At 49.6% G+C, this 17793-nt stretch overlaps 2 protein-coding genes across 2 annotated transcripts in view; both read left to right on the plus strand.

The window, feature by feature from the left end:
- The window catches only part of LOC139055914 (neprilysin-1-like), a 70467-nt gene that overhangs the window by 25335 nt on the left and 27339 nt on the right, over positions 1–17793 (plus strand). The window lies entirely within an intron of this gene.
- Positions 1042–2600, plus strand: LOC139055387 (tigger transposable element-derived protein 6-like). Its single transcript, XM_070532841.1, has one exon. The coding sequence runs from the start codon at positions 1809–1811 to the stop codon at positions 2403–2405; it is 597 nt and encodes a 198-aa protein (XP_070388942.1). The 5' UTR covers positions 1042–1808; the 3' UTR covers positions 2406–2600.

Genomic DNA, 17793 nt, shown 5'->3' on the forward strand with positions numbered 1-17793 from the left:
CACTATTGGACTATGGCAAGGTGAGAAATTTTGCTGGACAGTCTGCGACGCATTTCAAACAATTAGGCTTACAGCACGGCACCTAGGCTAGACTTGTGACGCAGTTAACGAAAAACTGCGCGGCCGTCGTGGCGCAGTTAATTTGAATTAATGAATCGTGTTAGAATATGTTTGCGACGCTTTCTATGAGCCCCAATACTACTTAAACTTATTTCGGTAGTTTTTGGGCCCGCTAGTCGCACAGGGTGCTGTGACGCTGTTTCACGTGTACTGAATCTTGCTGCGACATGTGTTGGCGCTTTCTCTGACCCCCCACATTATTGTAACTAATTTCGTTAGTTTATGGGGTACTTTTCAAGCGCAGTGAGCGCGCCTGGCACTGTGACGCGGTTAGCTAAAAGCAACTCGGCCGTGGTGCGCAGTTTCGCGCTTCAATGCACTGACAAGTTCCTCGCGCTTTCTCTGTCGCCCAACATTGGGCTTCTTCGATTTTCCACTTCTGGCTACCCGCGGGCTGCCAGAGCCAGCCAGAGCGTCTTCGTTTTTCTCGGGTTGCTCCGCCCACCACGCTACGCACTTTCGCCGGGCGTTCGTTTTGCTCGCGCTGGACGGTTCTGGCTACCCGCGGGCTGCCAGAACCTGCCAGGAAGATTTTGGTCTGGCTGCTCTCTGGAAGTACTCTGGCTAGCAGACGACTAAAAAGAGGCGATGGGCGCTCGCCGCCATCTTTACGAGGACTTCACGAATTGCAACGTGGGCGCTTGAGGACTTAAATTTACCTCGCTCAGCCAACTGTCCACGGTCATCTTCGGATTTCCTTACTTCTAGCGTTATCTTTTTAGGTGCTAACGCTCCGCTCCGCATCGCGAAGCGGTGTGATACGAGCCGTGGTGAACCGTTTGAAGCTTTTGTGTGTGTTGTGTCCCCTGATTGCTTCTTCGCGGCGGTGAAGAGCGCGCCGCGCTCTCATACGTGCATGTTATCTGCATCGTGTTCCACGCAAGTTGTAGACGCTCATTCACACATTGCGGTACATTTTGGGTTCGTCTTTCTCTGGAGGCGTTCCTTTTCGCATATTTCGCGTATGTATATCTCTCCTTTCTCTGCAGTTAGCGAAGGTTTTGCAGTTAGCCCGTGTTCGCTCCGCTTCTCCGTCGTATGCTTAGGTGGCAGCTCGAAACCGATATGTGTTCGAACTGCAGGCCCTTGATCTAAGAATATACTGATTGCACTCGGTGAATTTAGACACACGTACATTGGCTTATTGCTCTCGTGGTTGCGACCAATGTTGTCTTTCGTGTGAAACGTTTCGCTGGTCACACGCGACGTGCATTTTCACGCGCCAGCCGCGTCCCCAGCTCCTTAAATGAGAAGCAGCATCAGCCACAACAAACTTTCTGAAATCGAAGCCCAAGCAGGTCCACGTGAAATTTTATGCGTATGAGACGTAGATAACCTGCTTTTTCATGTCTTGTGATGACACAACGCCAACTGATGAATGTCGCCGGTGGTCGACGTGATCGCTGCGAGCAGGAATCCTCCAGCTATCACTTTCGAGTTCAGTCCAGCCCACTTATAACAGCCGCAGATATAACGAACGCTCGCTTAGTACGGACGAGGGTGGTGCTACCGTCAAAATATATATTGGGGCAATGGCACAGTGTCTCACATAGAACGAACTCTTGTGGCCTCAACACTCGGTTAGAGCGAATGCGAAGCTGTCGGGCCCCTGTAGGTGACCTTCCTTGAGTGCGGTGACGGTGCTCTTCTTGCTTCCCAATGCAACCTGCAAAATTCAGCCGCTGGATATGGGCATCATTCATGCGTTCAAGGTGTGCTACCGGCGGCGCGTCATCCAACGCTTGTTGATCGCGATTGATGCTGCCATGCCAGTTCACATCAGCTTGCTTGCCGCCGTGGACATGTTGAAAGCGGCGTGGATGGAACTCACCGAGGAGTGCATAGAAAATTGCTTCCGCAAGGCGGGTTTCCCAGGCACCGAGGACGCCATAGATCACCCACCGGAAGGCCGGTCGCACGAGGACTTGTGGCAACGCGTCGTTGACACGCAGCTGGCCGGACCTGACGTTGCCTGGGACGATTTCGTTTCTGCTGATGACGACGCCGACATTGCTGAGCCATGCACTGACGAAGCTATTGTGCGTGAAGTGCGAGCCCTTCCTGACTGCCCAGAGACTGACGAGGACGATGACGAGGATGCTGCTCTACCGCCGGTTGCTGTGAACGCTCCAACCGCGATCGGTTACATCGCGTCGCTTAAGGAACTCGTGTGCAGCAGAGGCCTTGGCGATGAACATATTACAACGCTGGAAAAATTAGAAACGGCAGTTATGCGATCAGCTTTGAAGAAGCAGACATGCATCACGGACGTTTTTCAAAAATAAAGTGAACTTTCGTCTCACTTGCTCTTTTTTCCCGTATTATAGGTGGTCCACTTAGTGCGAACTTTGGATACAACGAACAAATGCCACGTGACGATCAAGTTCGTTATATGTGGGCTGGACTGTATACAATCACGATTTCGCGTCTTGTCATCCGCCTCGTCGGAGGCCATCTGTTGCGCTGCGTAAGGCGACGTTGGCCGAGTACGCGTCCTGCGCCGAGTCGCGCGAAATCGTGCGAAAGTGATCGTATTCCAGAATGCAACTATACATTTTCAACTATACATTTTCAAGCGCCCGTCGAGCGTCGGCCTCGACGGGCGCTGCCATGCTGGTAGCATGTTTACATTTGGCCAGCTGTACCGGCGTTTGATTTTGTAACTTCGGGCAGGTTCGGGTTGTCTTGGGATCCCAGCCCACGTGACTTGCTGTCAGAACCGGAACTAGCTGGGTGCCGTCTGGCTCCCAGCGGGCTGCCAGAACTCCGAAAATCGAAGAGGCCCATTGTTGAAAATTATTTTCGGAACTTTTTTTTTTCTGTCGCCGCGCGTTCGTGACGCAGCGAATAGTAGCTCGGCCGTGGTGACAAAGTTAGTTTGGCGCGTCCCGCATCTTACTGCGACACGTTTGTGACAATTATGGACCCGCAACAATTTATGCCTTCTTTCAGTACTCACGCTTGTCGAAAACGTGACGAACAATTGTCAAGAGTGACAACACGGGAGTGTGTTGCTTGCGCCGGCAGAATGCGCAAAAGATAACGCCAAGGAGCTCAAACGCCAGGAACTAGTAACTCAAAAATTCCGTCTTCTCAACGGCACCCACGCATTTGTCTTGAGTGCGATTAGAAGGAATTTTGCGAGCGTCCAGCATGGTCTGGTTGAGAACCTGTGTTCTGTCCGCCTCTGTGTATTCGTAGCGTACTATCGCGTCTGTTGTAGCCAAGTTCTGGAAATGCGCAGTAGCCCATGTATTCGTGTCATTAAAGCGCAGGAAATAAGGCCCACGATGAGGCGAAGGCTTGGAAATAGAATGTTTTTGTGGTATGCACGGTATTGTTTGGGGAGAGGGGTTAGTCGGGTATTTTCTACGCCGTGTGTGTGTAAAAGCGAACTGATTTTGTTTGTGATGCCGCCCATTCACCACTTTCGCGCTTCTCGCCTCTACACGCATTATTCTTACATGTTAATACCAGAATGACACTTCCTTGTAATTTAATTTTTTCAGCTGACGTCGTCTGGTGTAGCTTCCTGCTGGGACTGCTGCTGCTCGCTTGGTGCCACAACGTTGGATGAATGCGCAAAAAGCCCGCAACGATAATTTATATAGAATAAAATAAACATTTCCTCATTTCACAAGGCGTCTTGCGTTTTTATGAATTCGCACATGGCACATATTCGATGGAGGCTTGTAAAGATCGTTCGCAATCAATTTTACTTAATAAAATGATTTAGCACAAAGACCGCGCGCGGTTGAGCTGTAGAAGCAAAAACAACGGAAAAGTGCAGCCGGTGTTACGCGTACCAGCTGATATTCAAAACGCCCGCGCGCACAAAAGTGAAAGTGTGGTTCAGGTACTAACGCCGACGTCTTGGTGCACTGCAGTCAATTGGGCCGCGGCGCTCTATGGGATTGTCCTCTCTTGTTGTAGGGGCAGGGCTTGAGATTTTGTGGCGAATAGATGTGCTTTTCAAGGCTCCGTGCAGGCGACGAAATCATAAGTTTTTGTGCATGCTTTGGGCTTGCTTCTGTTTTGATTTGCCGATCTTTTGAGCCTCTCAATAATAATTTGGTAGTTTTCTTCTTTTGCCTCTCTTTTTTCGTGTCCGCCAGTGTGCTTCGTGTACATTCGGTTTTACAGAGAGCGTCCTCTCGCGCTACGTGCTTCAGCAAGTGCAACCGGGTAGGACATTAACTCTTTATAGCCTTTAAATAGCTTGGAAGTGGCAAAACTAATAGCTATTAGTGGTTTTACTGTTTATGTTTTGGTAGGAAAGTGAGAGCGTGGCCACGTTGTTGCACACATGCGAAAACGTGTCGTACCTAAAGTCTCTGCGGCATTGATAGCTTTTAAAACATTGGTGAGAATTGCTTTGCGACAGTTTTAGGATTTATATCATGTGCGTATCGGTTTTTGCTAGAAGGCACATGCTCTGCATTATCATAGTATTATAGTATTTGCATTAAAAAATGCCCTGCAATACATGGCAAAAAAAGCCGCGAAAGCAGGCAGTCTGCCGGGGGAGGTGGGTCCCACAAGGCAGATGAGGGGACGGATGAGAATGCATAGGGATTCGAGTCAATCGGCACGCACTGGTTTTCCAGGAAGAGCTTGTCAAACAGGTTAGAAGCTCAAAAATGAGCTAAATAGGCAGCGTGATGCACAGAAGGTAGTGGAAGAAAGAGCTGAAGCAGCAGAGAATAAGCTGAACAGGGACGCCATTGTCGTGACAATGTAACGCAGTCTCCCGACGTGACAGGGCAGGGAGTGCCGGCAAAGTGCGTGGAATGCGTGCACCATGGTGAGGGGTTAGCTGGAAACAGCCGCACCCATGAGGCCGTAACACAAAAAAGCAGGAGCGTAGAGGTCAATGCCCATTGTCGAGTCCGAATCCCGCAGAGAAGGACAAAGGGAAGAAGGGAAAGGTTGGAGAGAGTGAACGGGTGATTATCGCCGGTGACACGAGCCTGGCTAGGTGCTCAGAAACAATTGTAGAGAGGGTGAAAGCCGATAATAGAGTGGCGGCAGAGACATTTCCAGGACGGACACTGGTTTCTGTCATAGAGCGAGCAAAAGCAAAGCTCGCGGAAGATGTCCACGTACGCACCCTTGTCATAGTAGCAGGTGGGCTAAATGCCGCCCTAAATAGGAAAGGACAGGACCAGCCCAGCGCTTGGGGAAAGGGGTGGACAACTTGCGCGGGCTATCCCCTCAGGAGCAGATCGTGGTGTGCACGGTGCCGGAAGGGCCTGTACGTGGGAGTGACATACAAAGAGCCGGAGTGGCTGCTAATGAGGCGATATAGAAAATGAGCCGAGAGAAAGGCTTCGAGGCTGTCCAACTGGGAAGTGAGAAGGTGTAGTGGTTTTCAACGAGACGGGATCCACTTCAATTACAGGTTTGCAAGAGAAGTGGGCCTGCGACTTGCTGGTCGCGTTGTTGCTTTCTTAGGGGGCGCACGGGCGCTCAGGAGGCCAGAGTAGGTAGTAACGAAGAAGGTCCCCTAAGGGAACCTTAGAATAGCATCGCCGTCAATAACAGACAAAGGAGAAAAGCAAGAAAGAGAGCTCGCCATGCAAAAGGAAAAGTGGGCAGAGATTGACGAGCAGTTAAATAGAGAACAAATAGGGGTGTATGCGGTTACAGAAACGGACCTTAGAGACTCAGAAGAGCCGCCAGTGATTGAGAATTATGTTTGGGAAAGGTGCCACATATCTAAGTTGGAAAGAAAGGGAGGGGGAGTTGGAATGCTCATCCATCAGGGAGCCAAATGGAAAAGAGTAAATTCAAAATGTCAAGAGCATCTTTGGTTATCAGGTACAATGAGTGGAAAAGCCCTTGCCCCGGCGTTATGTATTTGTAGACTGGAAATAATTGCATAGAGCAGAATAAAGAGTTGATGGAATGCATAAGCGCTGATATTAAGGGTTGCGGGAATGGTGCTGAAATTATCCTATTAGGTGCCCACGTACAGCATTTAGATGGCTGTACCGACAACAACGGGAAGTCGACGCTAGACCTTTGTGAGCAACATAAGGTCGTTATCATGAATACAGGGCCTAAGTGTGAAGGGCAGATCACGTGGGAATTGGGAAACCAGCCATCAATCATTGATTACTCTCTGATGACAGAAGAAATTCATGATAAGTTGAGAGAAACGGTCATTGACGAGGAAGGGTATAGCAGCATAAAGAGTGACCATAAACGTATCATATTGAATATGGCTTATGTAGTTAGGAAAGAGAGCAAGCAGTGCAAAATGGCCAGTCAAAAATTTCAACGTTGAACAAATAACAAATATAGTCACGAGAGTCGAGGAAGAACTTGGTAAATGGCCAAGAGTGTGAATATAGTGAGCTTCTAAGTGTAACAACGACAAATACGGAAAGAGACATAATATGTTCGTTGGAAAGGAAAGAACAAACCGAAAAGGTGGTGGAACAAGGGCGATACGAGAGGCGATCGCCGAGCGACAGAAAGCATCCCGAGAGCACAGACAGGCAAAGGCGCAGTTGCCGCAGGATGAAGTAGCCAGTAAATGGGAAATATACCGGGAGAAAAAGTCTACTGTTCAAATACTGATGCAAGCAAACATAAAAGCTAAAAGTGAATGCTGGTTGTCAGGAATACGTGAGAAAAAGGAGGCTGCGCCTAGGATACTTTGGTTCCACATAAAGTTATTTGGCAGAAAGTCAACAACAATACAACAACGTATCCTAGACGAAGACGGAAACAAATTGGAAGGGGAAGCGGCATTAAATTACATCCGAAAAACAACAGCCGAATCTTTCCAAGGTAATGACAAGGTTGTACTTGAAGAAAAAAAAAGGGCATGAAAGAGAATCAGATCGAAAAGGAGCTAGTGCTGACAAATTTAAACTGGAAGAAAGCCTAAGAGAAAATTCCTAAGCGCACAGCCACAGGCCTAGACGAGGTTCCAGTTAAGCTGGTTAATGAACTAGGACCAAAAAGTAGGCAAGCTCTGGTGAAAACAGTGGAACCTGTATGTTACCGATGTAACGGTCAACGGTCTATACGAGCGAATCCTATCTTTCTCCCCCTACCTTTATAAATTCATTTTTGTTTGTCTCGGCTGAATCAACGCGCGCTACGCAGGGTTCGTCTTTCACTAAAAACCTCGATTCTCGTGTCGCCCGTCAGTTGGTTGTCCCCAAAGACAATGTGTCGCGGTGGTGGGGCATGGCTCTCAAGTGAACTATAATTCTGTAGAGCTACGCGCGAAACTGCTACTTTCTTAGCAGTAGTGCCATGTGAAGCTTCACAATCTTTTTGAAAGTGACCCCGTTGTCCATATTGTCACGTGGTCGTGACGTTGAATAACACAGTAGCAGTACTGTGAACGACAAAACTAACTTTTATTGGGCGAACCTGTGCCCACAAAACAGGCTACACTTATGGCGCAACGATAGCGGCGAACACGCTCGGCGATCGTCGAAAATCTGATCAGCGGGTCAAGCGCGTCGGCTTTTATACAGCAATCATCGAATGTTCCAGATTAAACGTTGGGACCCGCATGCCTTCTAAAATGTTCTACACCATTCGTGTCAAGCGATGAAATCAGATAACACAACGTTCGGCGACAACAGACAGCGGATAGAAGCATCGATAACTTTCCAGAAACTTCGGACACATGCAGGCGCGTCCCGCGCTGTGCGATAACATTTGTTAGGCGACAATACTTCTCACCCGATAAAGACAAGTACACGTGTCAATACCCCCCTCTTAAAAAGCATCGACCCGATGCTGCAAACAAACGGAATTAAGTAATAAGTAAGCACTCATAGCAAAGAAAAAAAAACAAAATAAGGAAAGTTCGTTAGCGTCCGTAAAATGGTTTAAGACGCACCACGTGGACCACTTCAGGTCGTGCGCGACGTCGCTGTGAATGCGAAATGCCATGTGGCACGACAACATAGTCCAGAGCGCCAATACGTCGGATGACCTTGTAGGGTCCGAAATAGCGTCGGAGTAGTTTCTCACTGAGTCCTCGTCGGCGTATCGGTGTCCAAACCCAAACACGGTCGCCGGGCTGGTACTCAACAAAGCGTCGTCGGAGGTTGTAGTGTCGGCTGTCGGTCCTCTGTTGGTTCTTGATCCGTAGGCGGGCGAGCTGTCGGGCTTCTTCGGCGCGCTGGAGATAGCTAGCGACGTCAACATTCTCTTCGTCAGTGACGTGGGGCAGCATGGCGTCGAGCGTCGTCGTCGGGTTCCTGCCGTAAACCAGCTTAAACGGCGTGATCTGTGTTGTTTCTTGCACCGCCGTGTTGTAAGCGAATGTTACGTACGGCAGGACGGCATCCCAGGTCTTGTGTTCGACGTCGACGTACATCGCTAGCATGTCGGCGAGGGTCTTATTCAGCCGCTCCGTAAGACCATTCGTCTGCGGGTGGTAGGCCGTGGTCCTCCTGTGCCTTGTCTGACTGTATTTCAGAATGGCTTGGGTGAGCTCTGCTGTAAAGGCCGTTCCTCTGTCGGTGATGAGGACTTCTGGGGCGCCGTGTCGAAGCAGGATGTTTTCGACAAAGAATTTTGCCACTTCGGCTGCGCTACCTTTCGGCAGTGCTTTAGTTTCAGCGAAGCGGGTAAGGTAGTCTGTCGCCACGACGATCCACTTATTTCCGGTTGTTGACGTCGGAAAGGGTCCCAGCAAGTCCATCCCGATCTGCTGGAATGGTCGGCAAGGAGGCTCGATTGGCTGTAGTAATCCGGCTGGCCTTGTTGGCGGTGTCTTGCGTCGCTGACAGTCTCGACATGTTCTGACATAACGGGCGACGTCGGCGGTCAGGCGCGGCCAATAATACTTTTCTTGTATCCTCGATAGTGTCCGGGAAAAACCGAGGTGTCCAGCGGTCGGATCGTCATGTAGGGCGTGCAATACTTCTGGACGAAGTCCTGACGGGACAACAAGAAGGTAGTTGGGGGCGCGTGATAGGCAATCGGCATCGGAGTGTTTTCGTCCGGACTTGTTGGTTACAGTGATGTCGTATTCTTGTAGTCTGAGGCTCCACCGCGCCAGTCGTCCTGAAGGATCCTTTATACTCGCTAGCCAACACAACGCGTGATGGTCACTGACGACTTTGAATGGCCTGCCATAAAGATAAGGGCGAAATTTAGCTGTAGCCCAAACGATGGCGAGGCATTCCTTTTCGGTCGTAGAATAGTTGCCTTCCGCTTTTGACAGCGACCGGCTAGCGTAAGCTATCACCTGTTCGACTCCGTTTCTCCTCTGGACTAGAACGGCACCGAGGCCTAGGCTACTGGCGTCAGTATGGATTTCTGTATCGGCGTACTCGTCGAAGTGCGCAAGTACAGGCGGCGACTGCATGCGTCGTTTGAGTTCTTCAAATGCGTCGGCCTGCGGCGTTTCCCACTTGAACTCAACATCACATTTAGTTAGACGTGTCAACGGCTCGGCGATGCGTGAAAAGTCCTTGACAAAGCGCCTGTAGTAGGCACACATGCCAAGGAATCTACGCACTGCCTTCTTGTGGGTGGGCTGCGGGAACTTTGCGATGGCAGCTGTTTTCTGGGGGTCGGGGCGTACTCCGGATTTACTGATGACGTGGCCTAGGAACAGAAGCTCGTCGTAAGCGAAGCGGCATTTTTCTGGCTTCAGAGTGAGCCCTGATGACTTGATGGCCTCTAGTACTGTCGTAAGCCGCCTAAGGTGATCGTCGAAATTTTCGGCGAAGACGACGACGTCATCCAAGTAAACAAGGCAGGTCTGCCACTTCAATCCTGCTAACACCGTGTCCATGACGCGCTGGAAAGTTGCAGGTGCCGAGCAGAGTCCGAATGGCATGACCTTGAACTCGTAGAGGCCGTCTGGCGTGATGAAGGCGGTCTTTTCGCGATCTCACTCGTCGACTTCTATTTGCCAGTAGCCAGACTTGAGATCCATCGACGAGAAGTACTTAGCGTTGCAGAGCCGATCCAATGCGTCGTCTATCCGTGGAAGGGGGTATACGTCCTTCTTCGTGATCTTGTTCAGACGACGATAATCGACGCAGAAACGTAGGGTTCCGTCCTTTTTCTTCACCAGGACAACAGGGGATGCCCACGGGCTTTTCGACGGCTGGATGATGTCGTCGCGCAGCATTTCGTCGACTTGTTCTCTTATAGCTTCGCGTTCTCGCAGCGAAACTCGGTAAGGGCTTTGGCGGAGTGGTCGAGCGTACTCCTCGGTGATTATGCGATGCTTGGCGACTGGTGTTTGTCGAATCCTCGATGTCGTCGAAAAGCAGCCTTTGTATCGTCGGAGCAGACTTCTGAGCTGCTGTTGCTTAATCACTGGGAGACTTGGATTAATGTCGTAGTCTGGTTCGGGAACCATGGTCGTCGGGGTAGATGCGGCGGAATCCGAGAGGACAAACGCATTACCGGTTTCCACAATTTCCTCGATGTACGCGATCGTCGTGCCCTTGTTGATGTGCTTGAACTCCTGGCTGAAGTTTGTCAGCAACACTTCAGTTTTCCCTCCAAGCAGTCGAGCGATCCCTCTTGCGACGCAAATTTCACGGTCTAGCAGGAGACGTTGGTCGCCTTCGACGACACCTTCTACGTCAGCGGGTACTTCGGTGCCGACCGAAATAACAATGCTGGTGCGGGGCGGGATGCTCACTTGGTCTTCGAGCACACTCAAGGCGTGGTGACTACGAGGGCTCTCCGGGGGCATTGCTTTATCTTCCGACAGCGTTACTGACTTCGACTTCAGGTTGATGATTGCGCCGTGTTGGTCCAGGAAGTCCATACCGAGAATGACGTCTCGTGAACACTGTTGGAGGATAACGAAGGTGGCAGGGTAAGTCCGGTCATGAACGGTAATTCTTGCCGTGCAGACTCCAGACGGCGTGATGAGGTGTCCTCCAGCGGTTCGAATTTGAGGGCCTTCCCACGTAGTCTTAACTTTCTTCAACTGGGCGGCGATGTGTCCACTCATGACGGAGTAATCAGCCCCTGTGTCTACTAAGGCAGTGACTGCGTGGCCGTCGAGAAGCACGTCGAGGTCGGTGGTTCTTTGTCTGGCGTTGCAGTTAGGTCGTGGCGTCGGATCACGGCTGCGTCGTGTTGAACTGAAGTTGGAACGCCGCGTCGTCAAGTCGTCGTTCGTCGGTGTAGTCTTGCCTTCCTGACTTCGTCGGGACGGCGGCGTGTCGTTGTTATGTCGTCGAGATCGTTTCGTCGTCGTCTTCGTCGGCGGCGGAGGATCTTCGTCAGTTCGACGAACAGCAACCGCACCTCCATCGGTTGCTGCTTTTAGTTTTCCAAATATGGGCTCGCTGACCGGCCCCGGGCTGGGCCAGTGTATGGTCGGCGCTGCGGCGACAGGTAGCGTCCTGGTGACGGCGAACGGGATGGCCGTCGAGGGCTCCACTGAGTAGCGGCGAGGTAATCGGCGATGTCACGTGGGCGCTCTCCAAGCTGTGGACGCGGCGCGTTGACGGCGAAACCTCGCAGTCCCATCTCTCGGTACGGACATCGTCGGTAGACGTGACCCGCTTCTCCGCAGTGGTAGCAGAGCGGGCGGTGGTCAGGAGCACGCCAAATGTCCGTCTTCCTCGCGTAGGTGCGCTGGGCGACGGGTGGTCGTGCTGGCGGCGGTGGCGGCGGACGACGAAATTGCGGCGTTACAGGGCCCTGGCGTGGTCGCTGAGGAGGGCCTTGACGGCGTACGACGGCGGCGTAGGTCATCGCTTCGGGTTGGGGTTGCGGTAATTGAGGTTGCACCTCCGGGACTCCAAGCGACCGCTGAACCTCATCTTTGACGATGTCAGCGATCGAGGCCACTTGAGGCTGCGACGACGGGAAGATCTTCTGAAGCTCCTCTCGTACGACTGCCCTGATAGCCTCGCGCAGGTCTTCGGAGGCCAGTGATTGAACTCCGGCATAGTTTGTAGCGTTGGTGCGGCGGTCGAATTGCCGGTTTCGCATCTCGAGTGTCTTCTCGATGCTAGTGGCCTCGCGAAGAAACTCGTCGACAGTCTTCGGTGGGTTTCGTACCATACCGGCGAAAAGTTCCTCCTTAACACCACGCATTAGTAGCCGGACTTTCTTTTCCTCGGACATTTCCGGGTCGGCGTGGCGGAATAGGCGGCGCATTTCTTCTGTAAAAATCGCGGTGGTCTCGTTGGGCAGCTGCACTCGGGTTTCCAGTAGTGCTTGGGCTCGTTCTCGGCGTACGACGCTTGTGAATGTCTTCAGGAAGCCGCTTCGGAACAGCTCCCAGGTAGCCAAGGTGGCTTCTCGGTTCTCGAACCACGTCCTGGCAGCGTCTTCCAATGCGAAGAAGACATGTCGCAGTTTGTCTTCGCTGTTCCAGTTGTTAAAAGCAGCGACCCTCTCGTATGTCTCAAGCCAGCTTTCTGCGTCCTCGAACGTTGAACCGTGGAACGTCGGAGGCTCCCTGGGCTGCTGCAGCACGACGGGGGATGCTGGGGCTGCCATTGGGGTGGACTTGGTGGCGATCTTCCTCCACGTCTCAGGTAGGAGTCCGTGCTCTGGGGGCAGACCTTGCAGCCGGCGGCTAGCTCGCTGGTCTTGGGCGACCTTGGTTTTGTCCTAGGGCTTCGGGCTTGGATCGCGGCTTTGCGGGGGCGTTCGGTACATGAACGCACAAGCACCTCCACCAGATGTCACGTGGTCGTGACGTTGAATAACACAGTAGCAGTACTGTGAACGACAAAACTAACTTTTATTGGGCGAACCTGTGCCCACAAAACAGGCTACACTTATGGCGCAACGATAGCGGCGAACACGCTCGGCGATCGTCGAAAATCTGATCAGCGGGTCAAGCGCGTCGGCTTTTATACAGCAATCATCGAATGTTCCAGATTAAACGTTGGGACCCGCATGCCTTCTAAAATGTTCTACACCATTCGTGTCAAGCGATGAAATCAGATAACACAACGTTCGGCGACAACAGACAGCGGATAGAAGCATCGATAACTTTCCAGAAACTTCGGACACATGCAGGCGCGTCCCGCGCTGTGCGATAACATTTGTTAGGCGACAATACTTCTCACCCGATAAAGACAAGTACACGTGTCAATATGCAAAACACACTACAGAAGTAGGGTTGAAGCTCGACCTAGAAGCTTGTTTAGCTTGCGGCCTATAATTATGATTTCTTGGTGCTTTACCGCGGTAAGTGCTTTGCCTGCTCATGTCCAGACTTTCTTCGAAATTCACGGCTAACTCTGCTATGACTTTGGGCTTCAACCAGCCGTTTCTGCTGGGTGACCAGTGAGCGGAGATCACTTGGCATTAACTGCTTTAGCCTGTCAGCTATCACCAATTCCTGCGGACTCTCATACGACAGCACCTCTCTATTTCTGAGGTACTACGTGAACATTGTCTCCAGACGTGCCATCACTTGGCCCCAAGACTGGTCTGCTTGCCTTTTGATTTCAAGAAACATTCGGCGGTACTCACTTGGAGTCATCCGTAGTTCATTCAACAGTCTAGATTTTAGGTCTGAGTAACGCATTACACCAGCCTCCGATTCATTGGCAACTAATGTTCCCTATCTTGTCCAGTGGCGTAGCCAGAAATTTTGTTCGGGGGGGGCTACGCCACTGGCCCAAGATATATATATATATATATATATATATATATATATATATATATATATATATATATATATATATATATATATATATCTGCACGTTGCAGCTCAGCCTCCTCCTTAAGAGGAAGCTTTAGCTCGGGTGCTCCTATTTAAGTACATATAGAAGGGGAATTCGTTTTTCCCGGCAATCACTTAACCAAATTTGAGGAGGTTTGTTGCATTTGAAAGAAAAAGTTTAGTTGTAGTGACTATTGAATTCGAATTTCTCATTTAGCTGGTCAATTATTTATTAAAAATTGACCAAAATTGAAAATTTTCAGAAAACGAAACTATCAAGTTTAAAACTCGGTGACTCAACAATGAAAAATGATATCACAATTCTGTGAATTGCATCTAATAGTACATCTACAGCGGACAAAATAGATATGTTACACATGAATCTCAAAAAAATCTAGTATTGTGGAAATACGGCTTTTGCAGAACCCTTGTACACAACGTAACCAATTCATGTAAGATACAAATTGACACAGCAAACTTGTCCGCTTTGACTGTTATAATAAATGCCGTTTACAGAACCACAATATCTGTTCTTCATGCATAGCTATTAGTTTGTAAACGTCTTGCTTCTATTTTTTCAAGCTTTTGAATTTTCCAAAATATTTTAAACAAAATTCAGGCCCTAAATCGAAGTTCTGTTTCCAACAGACACTAGGATTTAACTTCCTCTCTCAAATGCAACCAATTTAAATAAAAGCGATTAACAGGATTATCTCAGAAAAGCGTTTCTGCGTTTTACAAGTATTTGAATAGGCCGCGTCGGATTGGGCCCGAGCTAAAGCTGAATGAATAATAACTACATTGTCATTGCCAGAGACGCTGCAAATGAATTTTTGAAAGCTACGCACTGTAAATACAAGTAAAATATGTATTTTTTCTTAAAATATTATACTCGTATGTGCCAAAAATTGTGCCCAACATGACTGACGTCAATGCTTCCATGTTTTTTGTCTATTTATTAAGTAAAGAAAATATCACAAGAACTTTAGAACTATATCAGTTCGAAACCAGGAAAGCAGTGCATGCCGCTGATATGAAAAATTAAAAGGCAATGAACTGAACAAGTTGAGGACAAATATGTTAATGAAACTTTGTCATTCAAGAACCGTGCTCACATTCTTGTATATATGCAATGGCCAGTGAAAAATCTCAATGACGCTGTCGTTTGTTCCAATGTATTACGCAGGAGTAGCTGTCCCTTGTCGTGTATCGTGAGTAATTGCACCGAAGTTACAGTGGCGACAGAGAGCACGTATAAAAAGCAGGAGTTCTGCAAGATATATGAGGGCAAGTCAAATGAATGAGCCAACAACGGGGTACTTTATTTAAAAGTAGTCTTCATGAGAATTTAGACATTTGTCCTATTGACTAACGAGTTGCGTGATTCCCGTCTTATAAAACTCCTTGGGTTGCTGCTTCAAAAATCTGTATCTGGTTCCCTTGAGCTGTTTTTTTGGCTGCCCCAAAATGTAGAAGTCGCAAGGTGACAGGTCTGAGCTGTATGGGGGATGTTGCAGCGTTTCCCACTTGAACTTTGCCAGTTTTTTTATTAACCACATAAGCGACGTGGGGACAGGCATTGTCGTGGAACAAGATGACCCCATTCGTCAATTTTCCAAGTTGTTCGTTCTTGATAGCGACACGCTGCCGTTCTGGCGTTTCACAATATCGGAAACAATTGATAGCCTCTCAAGATTTAGCAAATTCTCTCAGTAATGGACCCTGTCGATCGAAAAAAAAGTCGACAACACCTTTCCAGCGGAAATGATGGCCTTTACGTTCTTTGGGCGTGGTAAATTTGAATGTTTCCACTGTAAGCTTTGCCGTCGTGTTTCAGGCTCGTAGTAGTGGCACCAAGGTTCGTCCCCGATCACAGTTGCAAACAAGAAGTCGTCATGCTCATTGTGATACCCGATCAGATGAGTCAAGGCAGCGCGAAACTTCTCCGTCTTCTCGCGATGGATAAAAATCTTGGGGATCCATTGCGCACCAAAGAGCCGATAACCGAGAAGCTCATGAATTATGGCGTGAACCGAACCGTGACTGATGTTCAGACGGTCTGCCAGTTCATCGATGCTTATCCTCCGTTCTTGTTTCAGCAGCTCATGAACCTTTGAAATAGTGTGGGGGGTGATTGCACGATGGTTTTAGCCCGGTCTTGGAATGTCTTTGCAACGTCCTTTGAACCGTTTGCTCCAACGCTTCACAGTGGTCAATGAAATGCAGTGTTCAACGTACGCGGCAGTCATATGGTGATTAAGTTTCTGTTTTGGAAACACCTTCAGCTGTCAAAAACTTCGCGACACCGAGCTGTTCATCTTTTGAAGTGTCCACTATGTGACGCAACCATATTCAACCCAGTGTATGAGAGCATTAAAGAACATTTATCTTCACACCTACGTGTCACTTTTGTAAATGAGACATGCCGTTCTCCTGCGCGCATGCCTCGCAGATAATGAACCGAATCATTATTGCGCGGTTAGAGTAGGCTCACTTTCATTTGACTCGCCCTCGTACATTAGAAATGCAAAGATACAATGGGATATGCAAATGCGAAAATACGGCTTGATAAAGGACAAAAAAGTGTCACTGGAAACAAAGTTCACTGAAAGTATACACAAAACCTCGCAACAAGATATTTAAGTATACGTATAAGTATCCAATGAGTCTATGTATGTAAGAAGAAGTAACTGTATATAATGCATCAAACAAGGCAAATAAACATGTTGCACAATCATAGATTCACAGAATCCTAGATTCCGCCCCCATTCCATCCACTCCCCCCGATGTATTGCGCGCTACGGAAGGCGGCGCGCTTGCTCCCCGCTTTTCTCCTTTGCGCACACAAGACTGAGCCACCATTGTCGGCTCACCCATTCCACCTCCGCTCCTACGCTTTCACTCGCACATACAGCATGCAGCGCGTGGTCACGATGTTATCACCCTTGGACTTTATACGTAACATACGAAACATACGAAACGCATAGGAAAGTATGTTGGCCAGAACCTAATGCCTACTTCCGGCCCCTAATGGGGCTACGGAAGGAATACCGAAGAAAACATGAGACGCTTGGTCCTGTCAAGAATGGCGAGCTGAGAAACAAGATTGCCACACAGTTACGACAGGGCGACACGACGCGCACCTCTCCCTCTCCGTCGCTGCAGCTGGGAGGCGTTCAAAGAAGCGGCCTTTGCGCTGGAATCCGCCGCCTTCCACCCGCCCCATCGACATTGTGCCGGGACTAGTTCGGCGTGTGTGAACAATGATTCCGGAGTTCCCCAACGCGGAGCTGATTTGACACGCATGGACAAGCTGCCGTGGGGACAACGTATTTTGGTGCGTCTCACGCTTCGGCACCCCGCCAACGCCGTCGTCGGGCATCAGAGCGCGGTTGCCTTTGTGTACGTAAACTGGTCTGCAGAGCAGCTGCGAGTTGGTGATGAGTAAACGAACAGTCGCCGCGTCGTAGGACCGGCGGATCGAGTGTATAAAAACTGTGGTTGTGCGAATGCTGAGGACACTTCTCTTGAGCAGTCATGTTAGACTGAGTCACTTCTCTCATGCAGTCATGTTGGACTGTTACTCTTTTTCTCAAGCAGTCATGTTAGACTGATTTAATTTCTGTAAATAAACCCTTTTTCCTCGTTCTCGATGAGAAACAGTTCTTCACTTCATCAACGATCTCAGCGTAAATAAGTTGGACGACGGCATGGGCCAGCTACCTTCGCATTCATGCCGTACTCCAATCTTGGCAAAGGACCACGGACGATGGGATTGAGCCCCCAATCCTGACAGTCCACTGAGAACCATACGCATACTGCTCAGTATCCTACAGCGGCGAAACAAGATTTTTCGGAAAGGTTCCGCTCAAGGAATGCGGTGCAATCCTTCGAGTCCCCACAGTGACGGCGGCGAGCGACCATTGTTTTTTTTTTCTCGTCTGCTAGCCAGAAAGCGTCCAAAACCCTGTCCGGTGAAAATCCACTCGGCCAGAGCAAACCGAACGCGCACCGAAGTGCACCGC

Source organism: Dermacentor albipictus, chromosome 2 (genome assembly GCF_038994185.2).
Source record: "Dermacentor albipictus isolate Rhodes 1998 colony chromosome 2, USDA_Dalb.pri_finalv2, whole genome shotgun sequence".
Taxonomy (NCBI): Eukaryota; Metazoa; Arthropoda; class Arachnida; order Ixodida; family Ixodidae; genus Dermacentor; species Dermacentor albipictus.